The following is a 21,383-nucleotide window of genomic DNA, read 5'->3' as shown; positions in this document are numbered from 1 at the left end:
CCAATTTTTATAAAAATGCAATTTTGGGGGACAAATCCATGTTTATTATACACAATCTGATGTTCTGAGATACATATATATTATAAAATGACCATCATAATCAGTTTAGTTAAAATATCCATCACCTTGTATATACATTTCCACCCCCCTTTTAGGTAGCGAGAATACAATTAGATCTCTAGGGCTTATTCTTCATATTTTTCTCTATCAAAATACACAGGTCTTTTGACATATGTAGACTGTAACACAGGAAGGACCCAGATAACATAAAAACAGAATATCTCTACTAAGATTAAGATTCAGTTTCTATAATACTAATGGGATGATAAATTTACTGTTCAAGACTTCTGTAATCAAGAAAACATTTCAAACTATTTAATTCAGTCTATTCAAGGTCAGCCACAATCAAATTTATGACATGGTAAGAAACCACCACCAGAGGGCAGCAAAAAGAATTTGAAAACGCAACTAGTGAGCCAAAATATAAAGAAGTTACTAAAGAAGCCTCATTTTGGAAAAATAATTTTTGGGGGTGGGAGGATGGGGGCTGAGGAGGAAGATTCTCCTCCTTCATTTATTAAAATGTAATTTAAAAATATCCACAATAGAGAGAAACAGCCATAAGTGAATCAATGGCAGAGAACAAAGAGGATTGATGGAGGGAGGTGAGTGGGGGATGGGCTAGATGGGTGATGGGTATTAAGGAGGGCACTTGTGACAAGCACTAGGTGTTGTATGTAAGTGATGAACCACTGAATTATACCCTAGAAACCAATATTGTTCTGTATGTTAACTAACAAAAGCAAAAATCCCCAAAAGGACTGTTTACATAAAAGATACACGGTCAATTTCGACTCAGGCAATTTATTCAAAGAAATAATATTCTGTAACTTATATGAAGTTATTAATCATAAAGACTGAAATCATGGAAATTACAAATTAAGAACCGTGAAGAAATACAATAAACCTCCAGACTAGAAAACCCAAAAGACTCCACCAAAAACTTGCTAGAACTGATAAGCAAATCAGTGAAGTTGCAGGATACAAAATCAATATATGAAATCTGTTGCATTCAATAATGAAGCAACAGAAAGAGAAATTAAGAAAACAATACCATTTATAAAAGCACCAAAAATTGTAAGATATCTACGAATAAACCTAACCAAAGAGGTGGAATACTCTGAAAACTGTAAAACACTGATGAAAGAAACTGAAGACAACACAAAGAAATGGAAAGCCATTCCATGCTCACGGATTGGGAGAACAAATACTGGTAAAATGTCTGTATTACCCAAAGCAATCTACACATTTAATGCAATCCCTATCAAAATACCAACAGCATTTTTCACAGAACTAGAACAAACAATCTTAAAATTTGTGTGGAACCACAAAAGACCCCAAATATACAAAGCAATCTTGAAAAAGCAAAGCACAGCTGGCGGCATCACAATTCCAGACTTCAAGTCACATTACAAAGCTGTAGTGATCACAACAGTATCGTACTGGCACAAAGACAGACATACAGATCAATGGAACTGAATAGAAAATCCAGACATAAAACCATAATTATATGGTCAATTAATCTTTGACAAAGCAGGAAAGTATCCAATGGGAAAGACAGTCTCTTCCACAAATGGTGCTGGGCAAACTGGACAGCAACATGCAAAAGAATGAAAATGGACCGCTTTCTGACACCATACACACTTAAAGACCTAAGTGTGAGACCTGAAACCATAAAAATCTTAGAAGACAGCATTGGCAGTAATTTTTCTTTCTAGCTAGGTCCCCTGAGGCAAGGAATACAAAAGCAAAAATAAACTACTGAGACTACATCAAAGTAAAAAGCTCCTGCATAGCAAAGGAAACAATCAACAAAACAAAGAGGCAGCCAACTGAATGGGAGAAGATACTTGCAAATGACGTATCTGATAAAGAGTTAGTATTCGAAATATATAAGGAACCTATATAACTCAACACCCAATCAAAAAATGAGAAGACATGAACAGACATTTTTCCAAAGAAGACATCCAGATGGCCAACAGACACATGAAAAGATGCTCAACATCACTGATCATCAGGGACATGCAAATCAAAACTACAATGAGGTATCACCTCACACCTGTCAGAATGGCTAAAATTGTTTCACAAGAAACAATAATGGTGAGGATGTGGAGAAAGAGGAACCCTCTTGCACTGTGGGAATGCAAACTGGTGCAGGCACTGTGGAGAACAGTATGGAGCTTCCTCAAAAAGTTAAAAAATAGAACTACCCTATGATCCAGTAACTGTACTACTGGGTATTTACCCAAAGAATTAAAAAAACACACTAATTAAAAAGGATACACGAACCCTTACATTTACAGCAGCATAATTTACAATAGCCAAGATACGGAAGCAATCCAAGTGTCCATCAACTGATGAATGGCTAAAGTTGTCACACACACACACACACACACATACACACACACACACACACACCATGGACTATTATTCATTCCTAAAAAATGGGGGGAAAAGAAGAATGAAATCTTGCCATTTGCAATGGCATGGATGGAGCTAGAGAGTATAATGAAGTAAGTCAGAATATAAGTCAGAACACTATAATGAAATAAATCAGAGAAAGACAAATACCGTATGATTTCACTCCCATGTGTAATTTAAGAAACAAAACAAGCAAAAGGGGGAAAAAAGAGAAGACAAATCAAGAAACAGACTCCTAACTATAGAGAACAAACTGATGGTTACCAGAGGGGAGGAGGGTGGGAAGATGGATGAAATGAAATAGGTGATGGGCATTAAGGAGTGCACTTGGGATGAGAACCAGGTGATTAAAATAAAAACTTAAATAAAATTTCAGACTCAGTGTTTCTAGTGATCAAGGGTATCAAGAGACCTCCATATGAAATATTCTTTAAAATAAATATGTAAGGACTGAACTGCATTCCACCATAAATTTATAAACAAAATAATTAGGTTCATTAAAGGCTATTCTTCTAAAAGATAACTGTAACCTCTCCCGTAAGTTTTACTTTGCATTGCTATACTAAGAATGGCATTTCTGATAAATCTAATGACCACTTTTACTCTTCAGGAGAATCTACCCTCCCCAGCACAAGTCAAGGGTCAGCTGACAACAATCACTGGTTAGAAAATATAAATACTTCCACAAGCTCGAAAGAGGAAAGAGTTTCAAGATTCAGAATTTTGGGATGCAGATTTGTCAATGCGTTAACTGCCCTGAAACTGAGCATGAGAAAAGTTATCTAAGGTTCTGATATCAGCAATAAAATCATGAAATGACACACAAATCACATACCTCAGATCCTGTTGCTTCAGAGATGGAAGAGTATGAGCTTTCTGGAGCCCAGGAAATACATTCTACGACATGCTCGTGTTCTCGAAGCTCAGCCTTGCACTCCTTTGTTGCTACGACCCATACGCGCACAGTCTGATCATTGGAACAGCTGGCTATCAGAGTGCCGTCCTGATTTGGCCGCACCATACGTACCCATTCTCTGTGTCCTGTGAATGTCTTCACACAGTAGCTGTCGAAGTAAGTAATAATTTACATCGTGAATGGCAATTATTCGGACACTTTCCAGAAGCAACATAAAACTAGCTATGCAGTGGAATGAAGAGGTTGACACCAAGTTAGAGTAATGACATGCAAGTCAACAGAAGAAATGTACATTCACGGTTAATAAAAGATGGGGACAGGCTGGAAAACCAAACATCAATCAAAATGTGCTGATGGGAGTATCATTAAGGAGCTAACTAATCAACACATTCTAGAAGGTAAAATATAGAGAGAAATAAGTCTTCCAAAACTAAACACACACAATAAACCTAACAAAAGTATTTATAGCCTTGTTGGGAAAAAGGGTGCACACTACTAATCTGGGTAAAACTAGCAGTATGTTAAGGTTTTATGATACCAATCATGTGTCATTCTAAGCACAATCAAATTCAGCCTAATAAGGGAATACCTGCACAAATGTTATTTACGTTTTATTTCAACCCACAGAGAAATCACCTAAAAAAAGACCACAGAGAAATAAGCCATTGGGGGCGCCTGGATGGCTCAGCTGGTTAAGCATCTGCCTTCGGCTCAGGTCACGCAGCCCCAAGTCGGGCTCGCTGCTCTCCCTCTGCCTCCCCCCGCCCCCAACTCATGCTCTCTCTCTCAAACAAATAAAGAAAATCTAAAAAGAAGCCACTGCATAGAAAATGGCTCTCAAGGACAGTTTCTTTTATAATTTTCCTGTTCCTTTTTGGAAAACATTCAAAGATTAAAACCTCATTTTAAAATATATAACACAACCAGCACCATAATCATTCTGGGTTAAAGTCAGAATAATTGGTTCAGAACACATTTTGGTTGTTTAATATCTCTTTAGCTGACAACACCTTTTCAACCAACCCTACTCACCCAGTTTGCACTTCCCACATTTTTATAGTTTTATCCCTTGAGGCAGACACTATATGATCTCCATTGGGCATGATGGCTACTGAAGAAACATTGTGGTCATGGCCTAAAACACACAACACAGCAACGTAGTCAGTGGTGTATCACGAAAAGCAATCACACCTCAATTTACCATGAGATTTTACCATGGGATTTCGAACATCACAGCAACTTTAAATACACTGGGCTTTATATAAATTTGATAAGAAACTTGGATTTACACACACAAGTTAAGGAATTAGCAACTTCAAAAAATAATCCATAATGAATTAAGTAGCTAGCTCAATTTATGATTAAATTTCAACTGTACAACTGTTTTAACATCACAAGGCATCAGTACCATCAGCATCTGAATACACTAATATGCTGAATGTTTATACATGAACACTAGAAACACACAAAAACTTCCATGGTATGTATGTTGGAAATAAGATTTACAAAGCTAAATAGAAAGATTTGGTTCCAAATTTAAAATAGTGATTGAAAATTTCCTTTTTTTGTTGTTCATGTCCCTGGGGGTAAAAATGCATTATTCTATATGCATTATTCACTTTCCTAATTAGCTATCCTTTGTGGAAAAAGCCCCAGACAATCCTCATAAATATCATTATTTTAAGAAATATACAATGGTTGGAAAGAACTCCTTTCTAAAAAAATTTTTAAATTTAAGTATAGTTGACACACGTTACATTGATTTCAGTTGTACAACATAGTGATTTGACAAGTTTATACACTATGCTATGTTCACCGCAAGCGTAGCTGCCATCTGCCACCATACGCCAGTACAGTGTCGTTAACTCTATCCCTTATGCTGTGCCTTTTATTCCCCTGACTTACTCACTCATTCCATAACTGGAAGCCTGTATCACCCATCCCCTTCTTCTTTACTAAAGTCATAGCAATAAGATACAGGCTACTCAAAGAAACATAAACACTAGATTTGACGAAAGGATTCAATTCTTTTACGAAAGAACTTCTTTAACTGGTAAGCTTCCCACTTAATTTTGGGGGGAAAAACACCCTTCAAATTATACTTTCTATGTAATCACATAACTTACACCACTGGATTATCTATTTAAAAAAAAAAAAACCCTTTTATTACCAACACAGCATGTGTTCCTTATGTAAAATCCAAACATTAAAATTTTATCATGTTTAAAGAAACAACAAAAATCCTTACTGAGCATCTTCTATGTGCCAGATACTACACCAAGATGATTCACGTATACGATTTCATTTTATCATCACAACAATCCTATGACAGGTATTATTACTTCTATCTTGCAGATGAAAGAGGTTGAAATTTCCCAATGCCACAAGTAAACAAGTAGGAATTTGAACCCAGATATCTAATTCCAAAGCCCATGTTCTTTCCACAAGGCCAAACCACCTCAGAGAACAGTGTCTATGACAAGACCCAGGAAAACAACCTAACATTAAGACTACAGTATATGTGGAACATTATGAGGTGAGCGAGAAATGCTAGGTCCCAGCTTTTACTATACCTATTCGCTCTGGACTTCAGTTTCCCAAGTGAGAAAAATGAAAAACAAAACAAAACAAAACAAATCCCCAATAACTTCATTTTTTCTTTCTTTCTTGAAGACAGATGTCCCAGCAGTTTTTCTTATCCAAAAACATTCCTGAAAACGAATTAAGTATTTTATATAAACCAGTACTAGGAGATACTTAAAACCTCATAACTGAAACAACTCTCAACTACTGTGTAAGTTATCCATGGGCTATTTACATCATAGACTCTTCCACTGATACAATTAAGAATTAAATGTAGGGGACTTGCGCACTATTAGAAACAATATTCTTTTCTCTGGAATGTCACGTTACAAATCAGTATCAAAATACTATCCTCTACCCCTTACCGTGCATGGTTCTGATGCATTCAAAGCCCTGAAAATCCCATAGTTTAATGGTCATATCTGCAGAACAGGAAGCCAGAAGCTTGCCACTGTGGTCAAATGAAATATCCTGTACAGAGTCCGTGTGTCCCTTAAGAGTTCGCTCAAAATCTCCAGTCTCATAATCCCACACCTGTCAAGTGATCAGAAACTTAGTTAACATCAACCTATCCCTTCTTTCTCATTTCACATTAGCGCTCAGCAGACCAGTATGAGCAAATGACAAAGAACTATCTTAGAAACAGCACATCTTCAAGTATAAATTGGTCTTTTCTCTACAGAGAAAACTGAAGTTGTAATTATTAAAACAGACTTCTGGTACTACATTATCTACCATATACCTAATTACGCTAGTGAGCAGGTATATAAAGCCAAAAGACAAAGTCTCTTCCCAGTCTGATAGGAGACAACAGACATGTAAACAAGTAAATTTAAAGACAAAAGTTTTGGGGGCAGTTATGATAGGCATCTATCTGTAGAATATTAGGGGACAATAAAGAGTGCTTAAGCTCAGACATCTAAGAGGTAAGAAGAGACTTCACTAGATGTTACTGTCCATGAACAGTAGATTAACAAAAGCATGTATCATTTTGATGCAAAAATGGGAAGTCACTGACACATATTTTAAAGATAATTCTTCTAAGATAACAGACATAATAAGCTATCAAGAATAAATATTAGGGGTGCCTGGATGGCTCAGTCGGTTAAGCATCTGATTCTCGATTTTGGCCCAGCTCGTGCTATTGGGGTTGTGGAATCGAGCCCCGCTCTGGGCTCCACGCTCAGTGCAGAGTCTGCTTGTCTTTCTCCCTCTGCTCCTCCCCTTGACTGCACTCTCTCTCATTCTCCCTTTCTTTCAAATAAATAAATAAATAAATCTTTATTAACGAAAGAAGAGATATTAGAAACAGACCTCAAGAACATACTTAACTTTCACTCTGGTGGTCAAATGCTAGTCTTAAGTTCAATCTTTTACCCGACACCAATTACATGCTCTAAAATCAAATGACTGATTCTATTCTTCCTATGGTAGGTTCAAATTTCTCCATAGTACAGTATATACCAACCAATTTAAAGAAACTTAGAAAAGTTTCAAAGAAACTTTTGAAAACTTGGAAACAATCTAAATATCCAACGTTAGGGGAATGGCTAAGCAGATATAAGACCTGCAAGTATAAGGAACTTGTGACATAATAAAATAGTGTTAAACAAAAAAAGAACACAAAATTACACATGATCACAGCCACATAAAAACCTCATCCAAGAAAAATAAAATATCCTAAAAAACGTGTCTTTTACAGAAAATGTATATACCCTTCTCAATATAAACAGATTGTTTTTTAGCCATATATTCAAGTACTTCTACATAGAAGTGATTTCTAATTTTGCACATATTTTGTTAGATTTATCCTTAAGTATTCTGGGGTTTTTTGATGCTACTATGGGGCATTTTAAAATTTCAATTTTCAAACTATTCATTGCTACTTTATGGAAATACAATGACCCTCTGTACAGTAACCCTGTATCCAGAGATTCTGTTAAATTCAGTCAAAATTCTGGGGCGCCTGGGTGGCGCAGTCGTTAAGCGTCTGCCTGCGGCTCAGGGCGTGATCCTGGCGTTCTGGGATCGAGCCCCGCATCAGGCTCCTCTGCTGGCAGCCTGCTGCTTCCTCTCCCACTCCCCCTGCTTGTGTTCCCTCTCTTGCTGGCTGTCTCTCTGTCAAATAAATAAATAAAATCTTAAAAAAAAAAATTCAGCCAAAACTCTAGTAGATTTTTTGTAGATTCTTTGGGGTTTCTACATAGATGATCATGTTGTCTGCAAGTAAAGACAGTTTCATTTCTTCCTTTCCAATCTGTGTGCCTTTTATTTCTTTTTCTGCCTTATGCACTGACAAGGCACTCTTTTATAAACATGACTGTGAGTGGTTGAGATTGAACATCCTGGCCTTGGTTCCTGATCTCAGGGGGAAAGCATCGTTTTCCACCATTAAGTATTATGCTCAGATACCTTTTAACCTTTTATCAGCTTAATGAAGCTCCCTTCCCAGCTTGCTGAGAGCTATAATCATGAATGAATATTGGAATTTTGTCAGATGCTTTTTCAGAACCCATTATGTTTTTTTATTGATGTGGTGTATCACACTGATTTTTGAGTGTGGAACCAATTCTGCACTCTGGGATAAACCGTACTTGGGTCATATCAATTAACCTTTTTATAATTTGCTGGATTTAACTTGCTTATAATTTGTTAAGAATTTTGCATATGTGTTCGTGAATGGTATAATACTGGTAAGTAGTTTTCTTTTTTTTGTAAGATTTTTGTCCCATTTAGTATCTAACACACCAAAAGTTCAGATGAATATTTTACATACTAAAAATAAGTACGGTGTGATCTTGCAATTCAGTTTCAGTTAACTTTCCCTGCGTTTGTCAAAGAACACTATAGCATTTTCTCTAAAATAAATATACCCAGAAAATGAACAGTCTCTTCATAAATGGTGAACAAGGGATTTTAATGTCAGTTTGTAAATATCAAGAATTAGTAAGAATTAATTTTATTTTTCCTTTCCTTGATACTTACTTTTTGTATGATTTTAAAAATAAATGCTCGTAATATCTATAATGCACTTATATAAAGGCAGTAAAAAATAACCACTATCCTACCAAAGGAATGGTTTTTTCTCCATTCTTTCTATGCTAATTTTAAGTATAATTATTACCCCATTTCTTCTTTGCTTCTCACCACAAGTATTTTTCCATGCCATTAAAGACTTGGCAAACACTTTTTTTTTTTTAGATTTTATTTTTAAGTAATCTCTACACCCAATGTGGGGCTCAAAAGTTGCATGCTCCACCCACTGAGCCAGCCACACGCTGCGCACCTCTCCCTCCCCCTGCCTTTTTGGGGGCAAACATCTTTTTGTAAAGGAATTCCTACTGTTACCTAAATTTGGGGAGGGGGGCAGAGGGAGAGAGTATCTTAAGCTGGCTCCATGCCCAGCGCAGAGCCCAACCCAGGGCTCAATCTTACAACCCTGAGATCAGGACTTCTGCCGAAATCAAGAGTCAGACGACTTAACCGACTGAGCCACCCAGGTGCCCCTAAAATCTTTCATTATTATAGAAAACATTATATAAATGAAAATCTTTGAATATTGAAAAATATTAGTCCTCATTTTGCAGTATTAGGTCAGATGGTGAAAAAGAATTTTGGGTCAAAAGTACAGACTTTTTAAGCCCTTCATACATTCTGCTAAATTGTTCTCTCATAAGATTGTAGCAAATGTAATAAGAATTTAATGAGGGGCGCCTGGGTGGCACAGCGGTTAAGCATCTGCCTTCGGCTCAGGGCGTGATCCTGGCGTGATGGGATCGAGCCCCACATCAGGCTCTTCTGCTGTGAGCCTGCTTCTTCCTCTCCCACTCCCCCTGCTTGTGTTCCCTCTCTCGCTGGCTGTCTCTATCTCTGTCAAATAAATAAATAAAATCTTTAAAAAAAAAAAAAAAGAATTTAATGAAACCGGCATTCTCATCACTAGGAATTCTCAGCAAAAAAGTAAAATACACGGACAGATTTGAGATATACTGAAATATTAATATGCATTTTTCTAATATTAGTAGCAAAGCCAAAACTTTTGTTACTGTTGGTTGGCCATTTTTTCTTCTTCTATGAATTGTCTGTTCGTATCTCACAGTTCAGTTTTCTATTGAGATGATTACTACTGTTTTTCACATTTGTTTTGAACTCTTAATAAAAAGTTGGCAGTCCTGGGGCGCCTGGGTGGCTCAGTCAGTTAAGCATCTGCCTTTGGCTCAGGTCATGATCCTAGGGTCCTGAGATCAAGTCCCTGAATCGGGCTCTCTGCTCAGTGGGGAGCCTGCTTCTCCCTCTCCCACTCCCCTGCTTGTGCTCTGTCAAATAAATAAATAAAATCTTAAAAAAAAATAAAAATAAAAAAAGGTGGCAGTCCTTCATCTGCTTCATTAGTTGAATGCACATTTTTCAGTTTTGTTTGCTGTTCATCTTAAAATATTAAAGAATAGTTCTATATAACAATCAGAAATAAAATTTCAAGGGGTGCCTGGCTGGCTAAGTCGGTGGTGTGACTCTAGATCTTGGGGTTGTGGGTTTTGGCCCCACACTGGGTGTGGACACTACTTAAAAGTAAAATCTTAAAAAAAAAAAGAAAGAAAAGAAAAAGAAAGAAATAACATTTCAAAAATTTAAATGATGTAATGCAAAACACTGTTATGAACTATTTCAAATATCTATCCTACATTTTCCCTAAATTATTAAAGTTTAAAGACTGATGATGTAAATGCATTACTCTAAAAGGAATCACTCTGTTGTATCTACCAGATGCACAAGGAAAATAATATAATGAAAATTCCTGTTATCAATAACTATAACATAAACTACATTTTACTGGATCTACCTAAATCTGTCAGGCACTATACTACTATATGTTATGTACACATTAGTTAATTTTAAGCCAAAGAATCGTATTACCAACAATCAGCCTTAAATGTATGAAGCACTTTGTCCAACAGAGTCACAAAATTACAAAAATTCTGTCTATATTCTCCCTTGAGTTTTTGGGAAAGTAGTTCTATCACAACCTTCATTTAGCAATCACCTAGGTTTTACTGCAACTGAATAACAGAAGTATGGAAGGAACGAGTAGGAAAATATTGTTTTTTCATTCCAAAAAATATACACAGAAGTAATGAGAAAAAAAGCTTTATGTGTAAGAATGAACAGAACATTATTTATGATAAAAGATGACTGGAAATGACATAAAAAGTCCAAAGGAAGAAAATCTGTTCATGGTACTAAAACACTGCTGGCACCAAGTACTCCTTAGTATCTGGCCAGTACTGTTTTAAAAAGTTTCCACATATTAACTCATTTAATCCTACCAAAAGCCCTATGAGATAAGTATTCATTATCCTCATTTTATAGATGAGGAAAGAGAAGCACAGAAAGTTTAATTTGCCCATGATCACATTAATTTTGAATGACAGGGTCAGGACTTGAACCAAGAGCATTAACTAACTACCCTATAAAGCCTCCACATATAAACAAAACAACTAGCTAAAAATCATTAAAAATGACTCATCAGAAACAAAAAACCTATTTCTAAAATAATAAAAAAACAATCAAAACTAAATGCACATGCTTTTCATTAATGGAACCACCATGGGTACACACATTAAATAAAGAGTAAATGGAAGGGACGCTATTAAGTAATTGCTGAGATACATGCTATGATTATTATACACAGAAATTTTAAAACTTCCAATTGTAACATTTCACTTTGCTTTACTCTTTTAAAGTAGGCTCCACACCCAACATGGGGCTTTAACTCACCACCCTGAGATCAAGAGTTGCATGCTCTACCAACTGAGCCAGCCAAGGCGCCCCGATTTGTAATATTTTAAAGTTCATTTAATAGACATATTTTATTTTATTTTAATTTTTTTTTTAAAGATTTTATTTATTTATTCGACAGAGATAGAGACAGCCAGCGAGAGAGGGAACACAAGCAGGGGGAGTGGGAGAGGAAGAAGCAGGCTCACAGCAGAAGAGCCTGATGTGGGGCTCGACCCCATAATGCCGGGATCACGCCCTGAGCCGAAGGCAGACGCCCAACCGCTGTGCCACCCAGGTGCCCCAATAGACATATTTTAAGATGGCAGATTTATGGTTTTGTTTATGCTTTTATGCCACTGATGCAAAATTAATAATTAAGACTGGGTTTTTAACCTATTCACCCTTATGCCTCATGATAGCAGTTTTACAGTATATGAGACTATCAGGAAATCAATAATTTAAATACCTGTCTACATGTATTTGAAACACAATGGTTAATGGTTAATGTATGCAATGGTTAATGTATCAGGTGTGTAATCTTTTCAGACCACATGGTACACATATGATTTACTTTGTAGCCCACCCCATGGATCACCAGCTCATGGGATGGAAGGAAGCCACTGATTTAGAAACTAAAGAAAGAAACCACATAAGGAAAATATAAAAAATGTTTAATTTGAAGAGCAAATTAAGTAGAGTCACATTTATGTCATTATGGTATTTTACACTGGACTGCTGTTAGGCGATATATACAGTCTTAACAACCTACTCATGTTTTCTTAATTATATACCTCTATAAATGAAACTTTTTAAAATCTAGAACTTAATCTGGAAAAAGCCTTAGAAGAGAAAAACCTACCTAAACCTTGTAATTATATTTTACTTAGCTCTCTGCAGGTAGTTTATACAACTGTTACTGTATTGTGTCTGGATCAAAGGGAATTATAAAAACAACTTATTTTCTGGATTAAAAGATAAAACATTAAAATGTATATACTTATTGTAAAAAATACAAAAATGAGAGAAATACATAACTTATAAAATGAAAACCTTCTATATCCCCACATCCCTGGAGAGATCTACTGTTTGGAATCAAAGCCAGTACTTAAAATACATAAGGAGAGTCCAATTTGAGTAAGTCCCCTACTGAATTCTTTTGCAAAACATATTCACCCCCTGAAGTACTTTATTTTCATCTATAACCTCTGCTTAAAAGCAAGGTACACTTATGTCTTCATTCTCCAAGAACAAAAATTATTCAACTACTAGGCGACCTATGGCCCAACACTAAATCAGTGACACCCAATTTTCTCAAATTCATCAGTAAACCTACTTGGCAGCTTGCCTCTCAGAAGCTACTAGCTCCTGTCTTTCCTGCCTTGCACAGGTCTTCATTTTCAGGTTCTATTTCTTTTACCCAGTTAATTTTAATCTGCTTTGAACAGTTACCCTATTGTACATCTTTAATTTTTTAAAAATTACCTTAATTGTAGCATCCTCTGAAGCAGAGACCATAACACTGAACACAGGATGGAAAATTACTCGAGTGACTGGACTCCTATGACCACTCAACGCATATTTTTCTGGTGGACGGGGAATCCATTCTTTTGGGTCTCGTTTCTGACCAAGGGGTCCACCCGACGTAAATTCTTCTTTTGCTTCATTTAGTTTTGATTCTAATTCCATAACCTTGAGAAGGAACACAGTTATATACAGATAGATTCCAAGAAAAATAATATATCTGATATTTTAAAAAATCGCCTTTAGTTTACATCTGTTTATGCAGGATACTTGTAATTTACAAAGCATTCATCAAATTTAATTGAAAATGATCTATATAACATACTACTCAAAATTTTATTAGTGTGACAACACTGAAACTTGAGAAAAGCTATGACTGTATCAACTACTTATCTAAAAAAAAATATCAATTTCTATCTACCAATTAGAGGAAGAACAGTGCAATAAAAGCTGACATTTATTGAGCATGTATGTGCTAAGTAACTTTTCTAAGAGCTTTTTATGGATTAACTCATGTTATAACAATGTTATTTATTCTAACTTTGCCTACTGAAAGTATAAATTTTAGGACCAGAATTTATCTGCCTTCCTTTACAGATAAAAAAAAAAAAGCTCAGAGATGAAAAAGTCTTCTCTAAATGCACACTTTAGGCTCTTTCCCCAGCATCATAATGGCTACATGCTTTCTTCCAATCTAAATGCACAAATGAGTTCTTTCAGTATCAATTCTTTCAAGTCAGGGTTATGTAGATTCACTGGAGCCAACGCCTGGGTTGCATGAGTTAGCATGTATCAGCAAAGACCTGTCTAGGTCAAAGTTTTTTTTTTTTTTTTACTGCATAAAAATGATTTTTATTTGCCTTTCAAGAGTAAATGTACTAAGTAAATGTACTAAGAATAATTGATGTTAATGTTTTCAGAAAGTTTATATAAGAACACTCTGAATACAAGTCACTTTAAAGAAAGAAGACATAGATACCTTCTTTTGTAATCTAATAACGGATGTCCATTTTTTTTCCAAAAGACCAGCATATTTCTTATCTAATTCTTCATTCTAGAGAAAAAAATGAGAACCTTTTGAAAAATGGCTCAACTACATTGTTCAAGGCATACAGATCGATCACCTAAACCCAAATGTTACTAAATATCTGATTATACAAGAAAGGGGGGGTGAAAACCTAGGGCTGAAGTAGATAACATTTGTGAATAACTGACATGACAGATGAATACTGATACTTGAGTAAAATCCACTTATTAACTATACCACGAATAACTGTAAAAAGGCAAACATACCATATCTAATTCAGCTTCCTTTTTAAAAACTGAATATGCCTCTTCGTAGCCATTTGAACGAAGATAATCTGCTATAGCTCGATTTCTGAAAGAAAACAAATTCAAATGACTTCTAACAATATCTGATTTTTTAATAAGATTTTATTTATTCATTTATTTCAGAAAGAGAGAGCGAGCGTGTGCAAGCAGGTGGAGAGGCAGAGGGAGAGGGAGAGGGAGAAGCAGACTGCACCAAGTGGGCGTGGAGCCCTACATAGGGCGACCCTGAGATCATGACCTGAGCCAAAACAAAGAGTCGGATGCTCAACTGACTGACCCACCCAGGTGCCCCGCAAAATGAGATTTCTATGTTAAATATTTTATTTTAAATCTCATAAATCTTAAGACACTCTTTTAAAAGTATTCCCTTCTAAATCATCAAGTATTTCACAAAAAAAGGAACCCTTCCCCAAAAGCCTCTAAAACATTTAGTTGTGTCATAGTACATCTAAAATATTAAAACACTATTCTTGAGCTTTCAGTTATAAGTTTCTTATGTATTGCTTACCTTACAAGATGTGGGGACTCTATGGGTCAAGATATAGCTTACAGAACAGCTATCTATTTGTGACAGGAATCATCAATTTTGTTCATGTTTACATTCAGCCTTCCTTTACTACTTGTTATGCTAGCAGATGCTCAAGGACTAGCAACTGAAATTTAGTTTTGCATGGAAAATTGTTCTGATAAATTATAATTAGTAAGTATTTAATATCAGAGATAATTTTAACCATCAGGACAGATGAAAAAAAGGACACAAGCTCTAAACTCAGTATAGTATCATAGAATGAGACATTCATTTAGAATCAGAAAATTCCAAGGTTAGAAGAGCGGAATTAGCAGGTGCTTATTCATGCTGTCCTTATAACCTTTCAAAGAGAAAATTAGCTACCTCCCTCCTAAAGCAGCCTATTCCAATGTCTCTCAACTTTTTTGAGCCTTAAGTACCACTGTGGCAGAAATAGTTGTTTGGGATTTCCTTTAAAACATTGTAATTTAAATAATTTAAAAGTTAACATATATGCAAAGTTTTAACAGAATTTAAATATATAAGTACACAATAAAATATCCTTTCTACCACTGACCCCCAATATTCCATTCCTGAGGTAACCACTTAATCAGTGTTTTGTATATTCAGAGACAATCTACCTACACACGCATTCCTGCATAGTCTTCTAAAGATAATATTTGTTTCTTACATAGTCACATAAACTCAATCTTAGCCATCATTCTTTACTAGCAGACATAAATCTGCCTTAAAAAAATACTGTATTCCATTATAGACATATGCTTTTACTACCACAAAAAATGCTCTGTGACTACCCTATCAAAGCCACTGCCCACCTAATGCTTTAGGAAATAAAAACACGCTAGTAGTACCGTAGACTTGGTAGAATCAAGTTTTAATTCAATGGCATGTTAAAAGTAAAACAAACAGTGGAGAAAGAGAATAGGGAATTACAACAAACACTTTATATCCCAGGTAACTATTAGCATACCAAAGATGAAAGCATAATAACTAGTGGAAGACAGGGTCAAGCACATCACATTCAGGAACACGGGGGGCGGAGGAAAGATAAATTCTTACTATTATTGTGAGTCTGTGTCTGTGTGCTGCTCATATCACACAGCCTGTACCTTCTGGCCTGTTCTACTAATGGATAACTTGATTCATAAGAAGTATCTTCTTTACATGGAGCTGAAATCTACTTCCTCTTAATTTCCAAGTAGTTCTACTTGGGCCTTCCCAAATAATACAAAATAGGAAGGCAATGGATCTCTCAAAATATTCCATCAAATACTGTGTTGTCAGAGCCTGTGTTACAAACCTTCAACAGAAGTAAATTTCCCTTGGTTAGAATATCCCAAATAATAAGGGAAACAAAGAAGTTAAAAAACATATCTATTTCTTAGCTTTATTTTCTTCTTTAAAAATGTCAAGGGTAAACAAATCATATATAGTACTTGTAAATATTTAAAGTTCCTAACCTAGATCCATTCTTACCTCAGGGTCAAGCCCTAATGCCTGAAATTTTGCCTGAAGACACAGCACACAGCTTACAACTCTGAAGCTCATATAATAAATTATATATGTAATACATGCACAAATTGTAACAATTATGATCTTAATGGACTTATTTTTTGTAAAGATATGAATGGTGGTACTTTTCCAGGAAAGAATAGTAAAAGGAGAAAAATGCAAACCAACTATTCCTTTTCCTTAGTTTAAGAAAAAAAAAATCCCAGCATTTTCAGATTAGCACTGCTAACCCTTCAGTATAGTCGTCTCATACCATGTTCTTTGCCGATAAATTCACACCACCATGGATGCATTACGTACGGCTTTTTTTTTTTTTTAAGATTTTATTTATTTATTTGAGAGAGAGAGAGAGAGAGAGAACAAGCAGGGGGAGGGGCAGAAGGAGTGGAAGAAGTAGACTCCCCGCTCAGCAAGGGGGGGGGGGCAGGAGACTAGGTCCCAGGACTGGTGAGATTATAACCTGAGCCGAAGGCAGCTGCCCACCCGACTGAGCCACCCAGGAACCTCTGTATGGCTTTTAATCAAGTAACTTAATCTATTAATTTTGTTCACCATGTCATAAAAATGTTCCCATGTCAGTAAATATTCATCTACAACCTTATAGTTATTAATAGTCAAACACAATATTCTATGATGTAGATGTACCAAATTTTATTTAAGCAATTACCTACTGCTGGATTTCCAGGTTGTTTCTAATTTTTCACATTTTAAACAATGTTGCAAATAAACATTCACATAAAGCCTTTCTCACAACTTCACATTAAAGTCAAAAGATGCTACAGATTGAATGTTTGTGTGTCATCCTCCTCCCCGCCACCAAATCTTAATGTTGACACCTAACATGATGGTATTTGGAGACAGGGCCTTTGGAGGTGCTTAGGTCATGAGGGCAGAGCCCTCACGAATGGGATTAATGCCCTTATAAAAACAGACATCTACGAATTGGAAGCAAGAACCACCAGACACCAAATCTGCTAGTGCTATGATCTTGGATTTCCCAGCTTTTAGTAACCTAAGAAATAAATCTCTGTTGTTTATAAGCCACCCACCTTACAGTATTTTATTAGAGTAGCCTGAACAAAGACAAAAGTTATATATATATTTTAGGACATTTTAATAGCTATTGAAAAACTGCTCCCCAGAGTTGTACCAATTTATATTTTTATCAATGGTTATGAATGTCATTCCTCTACCATTTTTACTTTTCAAACAGTTGGATTAGCATTTACTGACTTAAAAAAACCCAAGTTTTTATCCTTTGATTCTACTTATGTAACTTTTATAAAAAGGGGACTAGATGTTAAATTTTTAAAATTTCTGCAATATTCTATGTTCTATGTAGCTTAACCCAACATCTGTATTTCGTTGTTTTTAAAGATTTATTTACTTTTTTGAGAGACAGAGACAGAGCGCGCATGAGCAGGGAGAGGGGTAGAGGGAGAGAAACTCAAGCAGACTCCCGCTGAATGTGGAGCCCAATGCAGGGCTCAATCTCATGACCCACAGATCATGACCTGAGCGGAAATAAAGGGTCAGATGCTCAACAGACTGAGCCACCCAGGTGCCCCTGACATCTGCATTTTATTAAAAAGATGTTGTGTGGCAAATGCAATGAATCAGAAAGATGCAGGTGATTAGAAATGTGCATAAAGCAGCACCTCATTATAGTTGTACGTCACATTTATACTTTCTATAAAATGTTAAATCCAATTTAAAAAACAACATTCACTGTCTCTTTTGATCCTAAAACAATCCTGCTAAAGTAGGTAAAAAAATCTATTACCCCTATATTATATATTGGCAGACTGATTTATCAAGGCCACAAAACCAGCAAGTAGTAAAATAATCAAGGATAATAATTCCAAAAAACATTTACTGAGTGGATGGGGAAGAAACTGGCTAAGCAGGTGGAGCTCTGCACCTCCCTCCTTTAATTAGAGTGGTTCCATTTTTATGTATTTCCATATGCTGTATTTTTTCGTAAGCGCTTTAAAAATGGACTTATAATGGGGCGCCTAGGTGGCACTGTCAGTTAAGCATCCAACTCTTGGTTTCAACTCAGGTCGTGATCTAGGGTCATGAGATCAAGCACTGCATCAGACTCTGTGCTCAGTGCGGAGTCTGCTTAAGACTCTCTCTTCCTCTCCCTCTGCATCTCTGGCCCCTGTGCAGACACTCTAAAATATATAAATAAATCTTAAAAAAAAGAAAAAAAGGACTTATACTGCTCTTTAAAAAGCCCTACACCCAAATCCTTGAAGCCAAAAATGACTCACACTTTTAACCACTAGACTTTTGTTTTGATAACTGACTAGATGTGAGAGATGAGAGGACACAGTTAATTCACAAGTTTTTAGTGAATTGTAGTACCATTCACTTGGAAAGAAAACACAGTGAAAAAAGAAGAAGAAAAAGAGGTAGAATATAAGTTCAGTTTTAAACCTTCTGACTTGAAGTAGCTATAAGATATTTAAGTAAAAATACATGATATAAGAGGTAATTAGATATACAGGTCATGGCTTGAGAGAGAGACTTGATGTAAGAACGGATTTGGGAAAATTAGCAATCAGGGAGTAGTAATTCAAACCACATAAGTGGTGAAAGACAATTAAAAAGAAGGTATATAATGAGGGCCAAAAAAGGAGACCAGAATGTAACTGATGGAACCTTGAATATTTAAGAACTAAAGACAGGGGCACCTGGGTGGCTCAGTCAGTTAAGCGTCCGACTCTGGGTTTCAGCTCAGGTCATGATCTCAGGGTCCTGAGACAGAGCCCGCACCAGGCTTCGCCCTTAGCGGGGAGTCTGCTGGAGATTCTCTTTCCCTTTCCATCTCCTTCTACCGCTCCCACCACTCATGCACACACTCTCTCTAAAATAAATAAATAAATCTTAAAAAAAATAAAATAAAAAGAAGTTAGACAAGAGAGATGTCAGCAAGGCAATGGAGAAGGAAGCTTCAAAGAAATGGCAATGGACAGCAGTGACAAACACACGAGAGAGGTCAAAGTAAGGCTACAAAGTGCCCAAGCAACCTGGGACTAAGAGGTTCCCGTTGACTTTAGCAAGCACTGTTTCAGAACTTCAAGTGGCCTCAGTATTCCATTCCACAATAAGGTTTCAAATGAGCACTGTAAAACACTGGAGTTGGGGAGCAGCAGTGACTTTTGAGAATATAAGGGATGGATTCTCTTTTTATTAGATGAGGGTAAATGCTTGGTTAACATTATGATATATAAAAGCTTGGAAAGAGATATTACATGGCATAACACAGAACGACCAAAGAGCAAGATACATACACAAAATACAGAAAACAAATTAGAACTTAAGTTAAATGAGTCTTATGTCATTAGGGATAGGTGAATCCAGTGAATGTGGAACCTCCATCACGGAAGGTGTACCACTATCACTTAAACAGTGAGTTAAGACTGAAGAATCTCTTGGATCTAACAGTCTAACGGTGCTTGCTACTAATTTCAGTTACTAATCTAGAGTTGATTTTCATCAGTTTTATTAGGAATGGAAGACTTAATCTCTTTTGAAACAAGTGGACATCAAAGCACAAGTTTATAATCATCTCTCCAAGAAACTTCATACACATGATTTAAATTATCTATTAAGTCTCAGAAGATGGAAGAAAAGCAACCAATCACTGGAATCAAAGCAAAATTCATGCATAAGTGTAACAGATAATTTTGAGTAGACCCCCAAGTAGTAACCTTATATACAAAGCAAAGAAAATGGTTAAAATCGAAAGAAAGAACTGAGATGAAGGACTTGTATCCATGAACAAACAGAATTGGCTACACAGAGCTTAGGCTTACATATAGAAATACAGTTATCCTTTGAAACTATCACGAGTGAGATCTGTGTTTGCCTTCTAAACGACTCCCAAGTGTATTAAAATGCCAGGATCAGATTTTAAGCATTTTAGCTGACTTTCTATTCTCCTCATTGTCCTTTTATCCCCCAGGATAATTTTTGTAGCTGTAGTATCACTTGTAACACCCACCACTACCAACCCATACACACAAACTCTATGAGGTAAGATTTTTAAAAGTTACTCCAAATGTGGGGCGTCTGGGTGGCTCAGTCAGATAGTAACCTAAGGGTCTACCTTCAGCTCAGGTCATGACCCAGGGTCCTGAGATCGAACTCTGCATCAGGTTCCCTGTTCAGTGCGGAGTCTGCTTCTCTCTCTCTCCCCTTGCCCCTCCTCCCTGCTTGTGTTCTTGCACTCTCTCTCTTTAAAATAAATAAATAAAATCTTAAAAAAAAAAAAAGTTACTCCAAATGCTATGAACTGCTAGTAAAACAGTATCAACTCTAAAAAGTACCAACAATAAAAGCAAAATACTTCTGGGTCCGCAGTATCTCCTACAAATTCAAATCAGAGCATAGGGAATTCCAGAGCATGCATCAGAGGAGACCGAGGTGGAAGCTGTTTTTCACAGATAAAGAAACAGAGGCTCAGTGAACTTAACTGGCCTTTTGGCTATCAAGTGGAGGAGCTAGGAATCAAAACTGGCTCTTTTAAAGCCAATGTGACAGTAACAGTGTTTTTCAAACTGTGTACTCTAGCACTCTAAGGATGAATAAAAATGTTCTGTGAATTCTATAAGTATTTCACTTTAAATTCATTGTTTATATGAGGAGAAACAAGGTTAAATCAAAAGCTGACAAACACTGAATAAGATGTTTTCTTACCAAGCCCATTAAAAGAGACACACT

General features: G+C 36.2%; 1 protein-coding gene across 4 annotated transcripts in view; it reads right to left on the bottom strand.

The window, feature by feature from the left end:
- PAFAH1B1 (platelet activating factor acetylhydrolase 1b regulatory subunit 1) overlaps nucleotides 1–21,383 on the bottom strand; it is a 78,427-nt gene that overhangs the window by 8,331 nt on the left and 48,713 nt on the right. For 3 of the 4 annotated variants that reach the window (XM_026517878.4, XM_044390821.3, XM_048223221.2), the window contains exons 3-8: nucleotides 14,573–14,657; nucleotides 14,259–14,333; nucleotides 13,241–13,447; nucleotides 6,346–6,514; nucleotides 4,430–4,532; nucleotides 3,317–3,545 (exon numbers count right to left, since the gene is read on the bottom strand). In XM_026517878.4, the coding sequence (XP_026373663.1) occupies nucleotides 3,317–3,545; nucleotides 4,430–4,532; nucleotides 6,346–6,514; nucleotides 13,241–13,447; nucleotides 14,259–14,333; nucleotides 14,573–14,657 (868 nt within the window). Of the gene's footprint in view, nucleotides 1–3,316; nucleotides 3,546–4,429; nucleotides 4,533–6,345; nucleotides 6,515–13,240; nucleotides 13,448–14,258; nucleotides 14,334–14,572; nucleotides 14,658–16,199; nucleotides 16,412–21,383 lie in introns of those variants that run through there. The other variant, XM_048223228.2, reaches the window with a different exon arrangement.

This window comes from Ursus arctos, unplaced genomic scaffold, assembly GCF_023065955.2.
Source record: "Ursus arctos isolate Adak ecotype North America unplaced genomic scaffold, UrsArc2.0 scaffold_24, whole genome shotgun sequence".
NCBI lineage: Eukaryota > Metazoa > Chordata > Mammalia > Carnivora > Ursidae > Ursus > Ursus arctos.
Note: the sequence above shows the minus strand (reverse complement) of the source record. Positions and strands in the feature narration are given on the sequence as shown.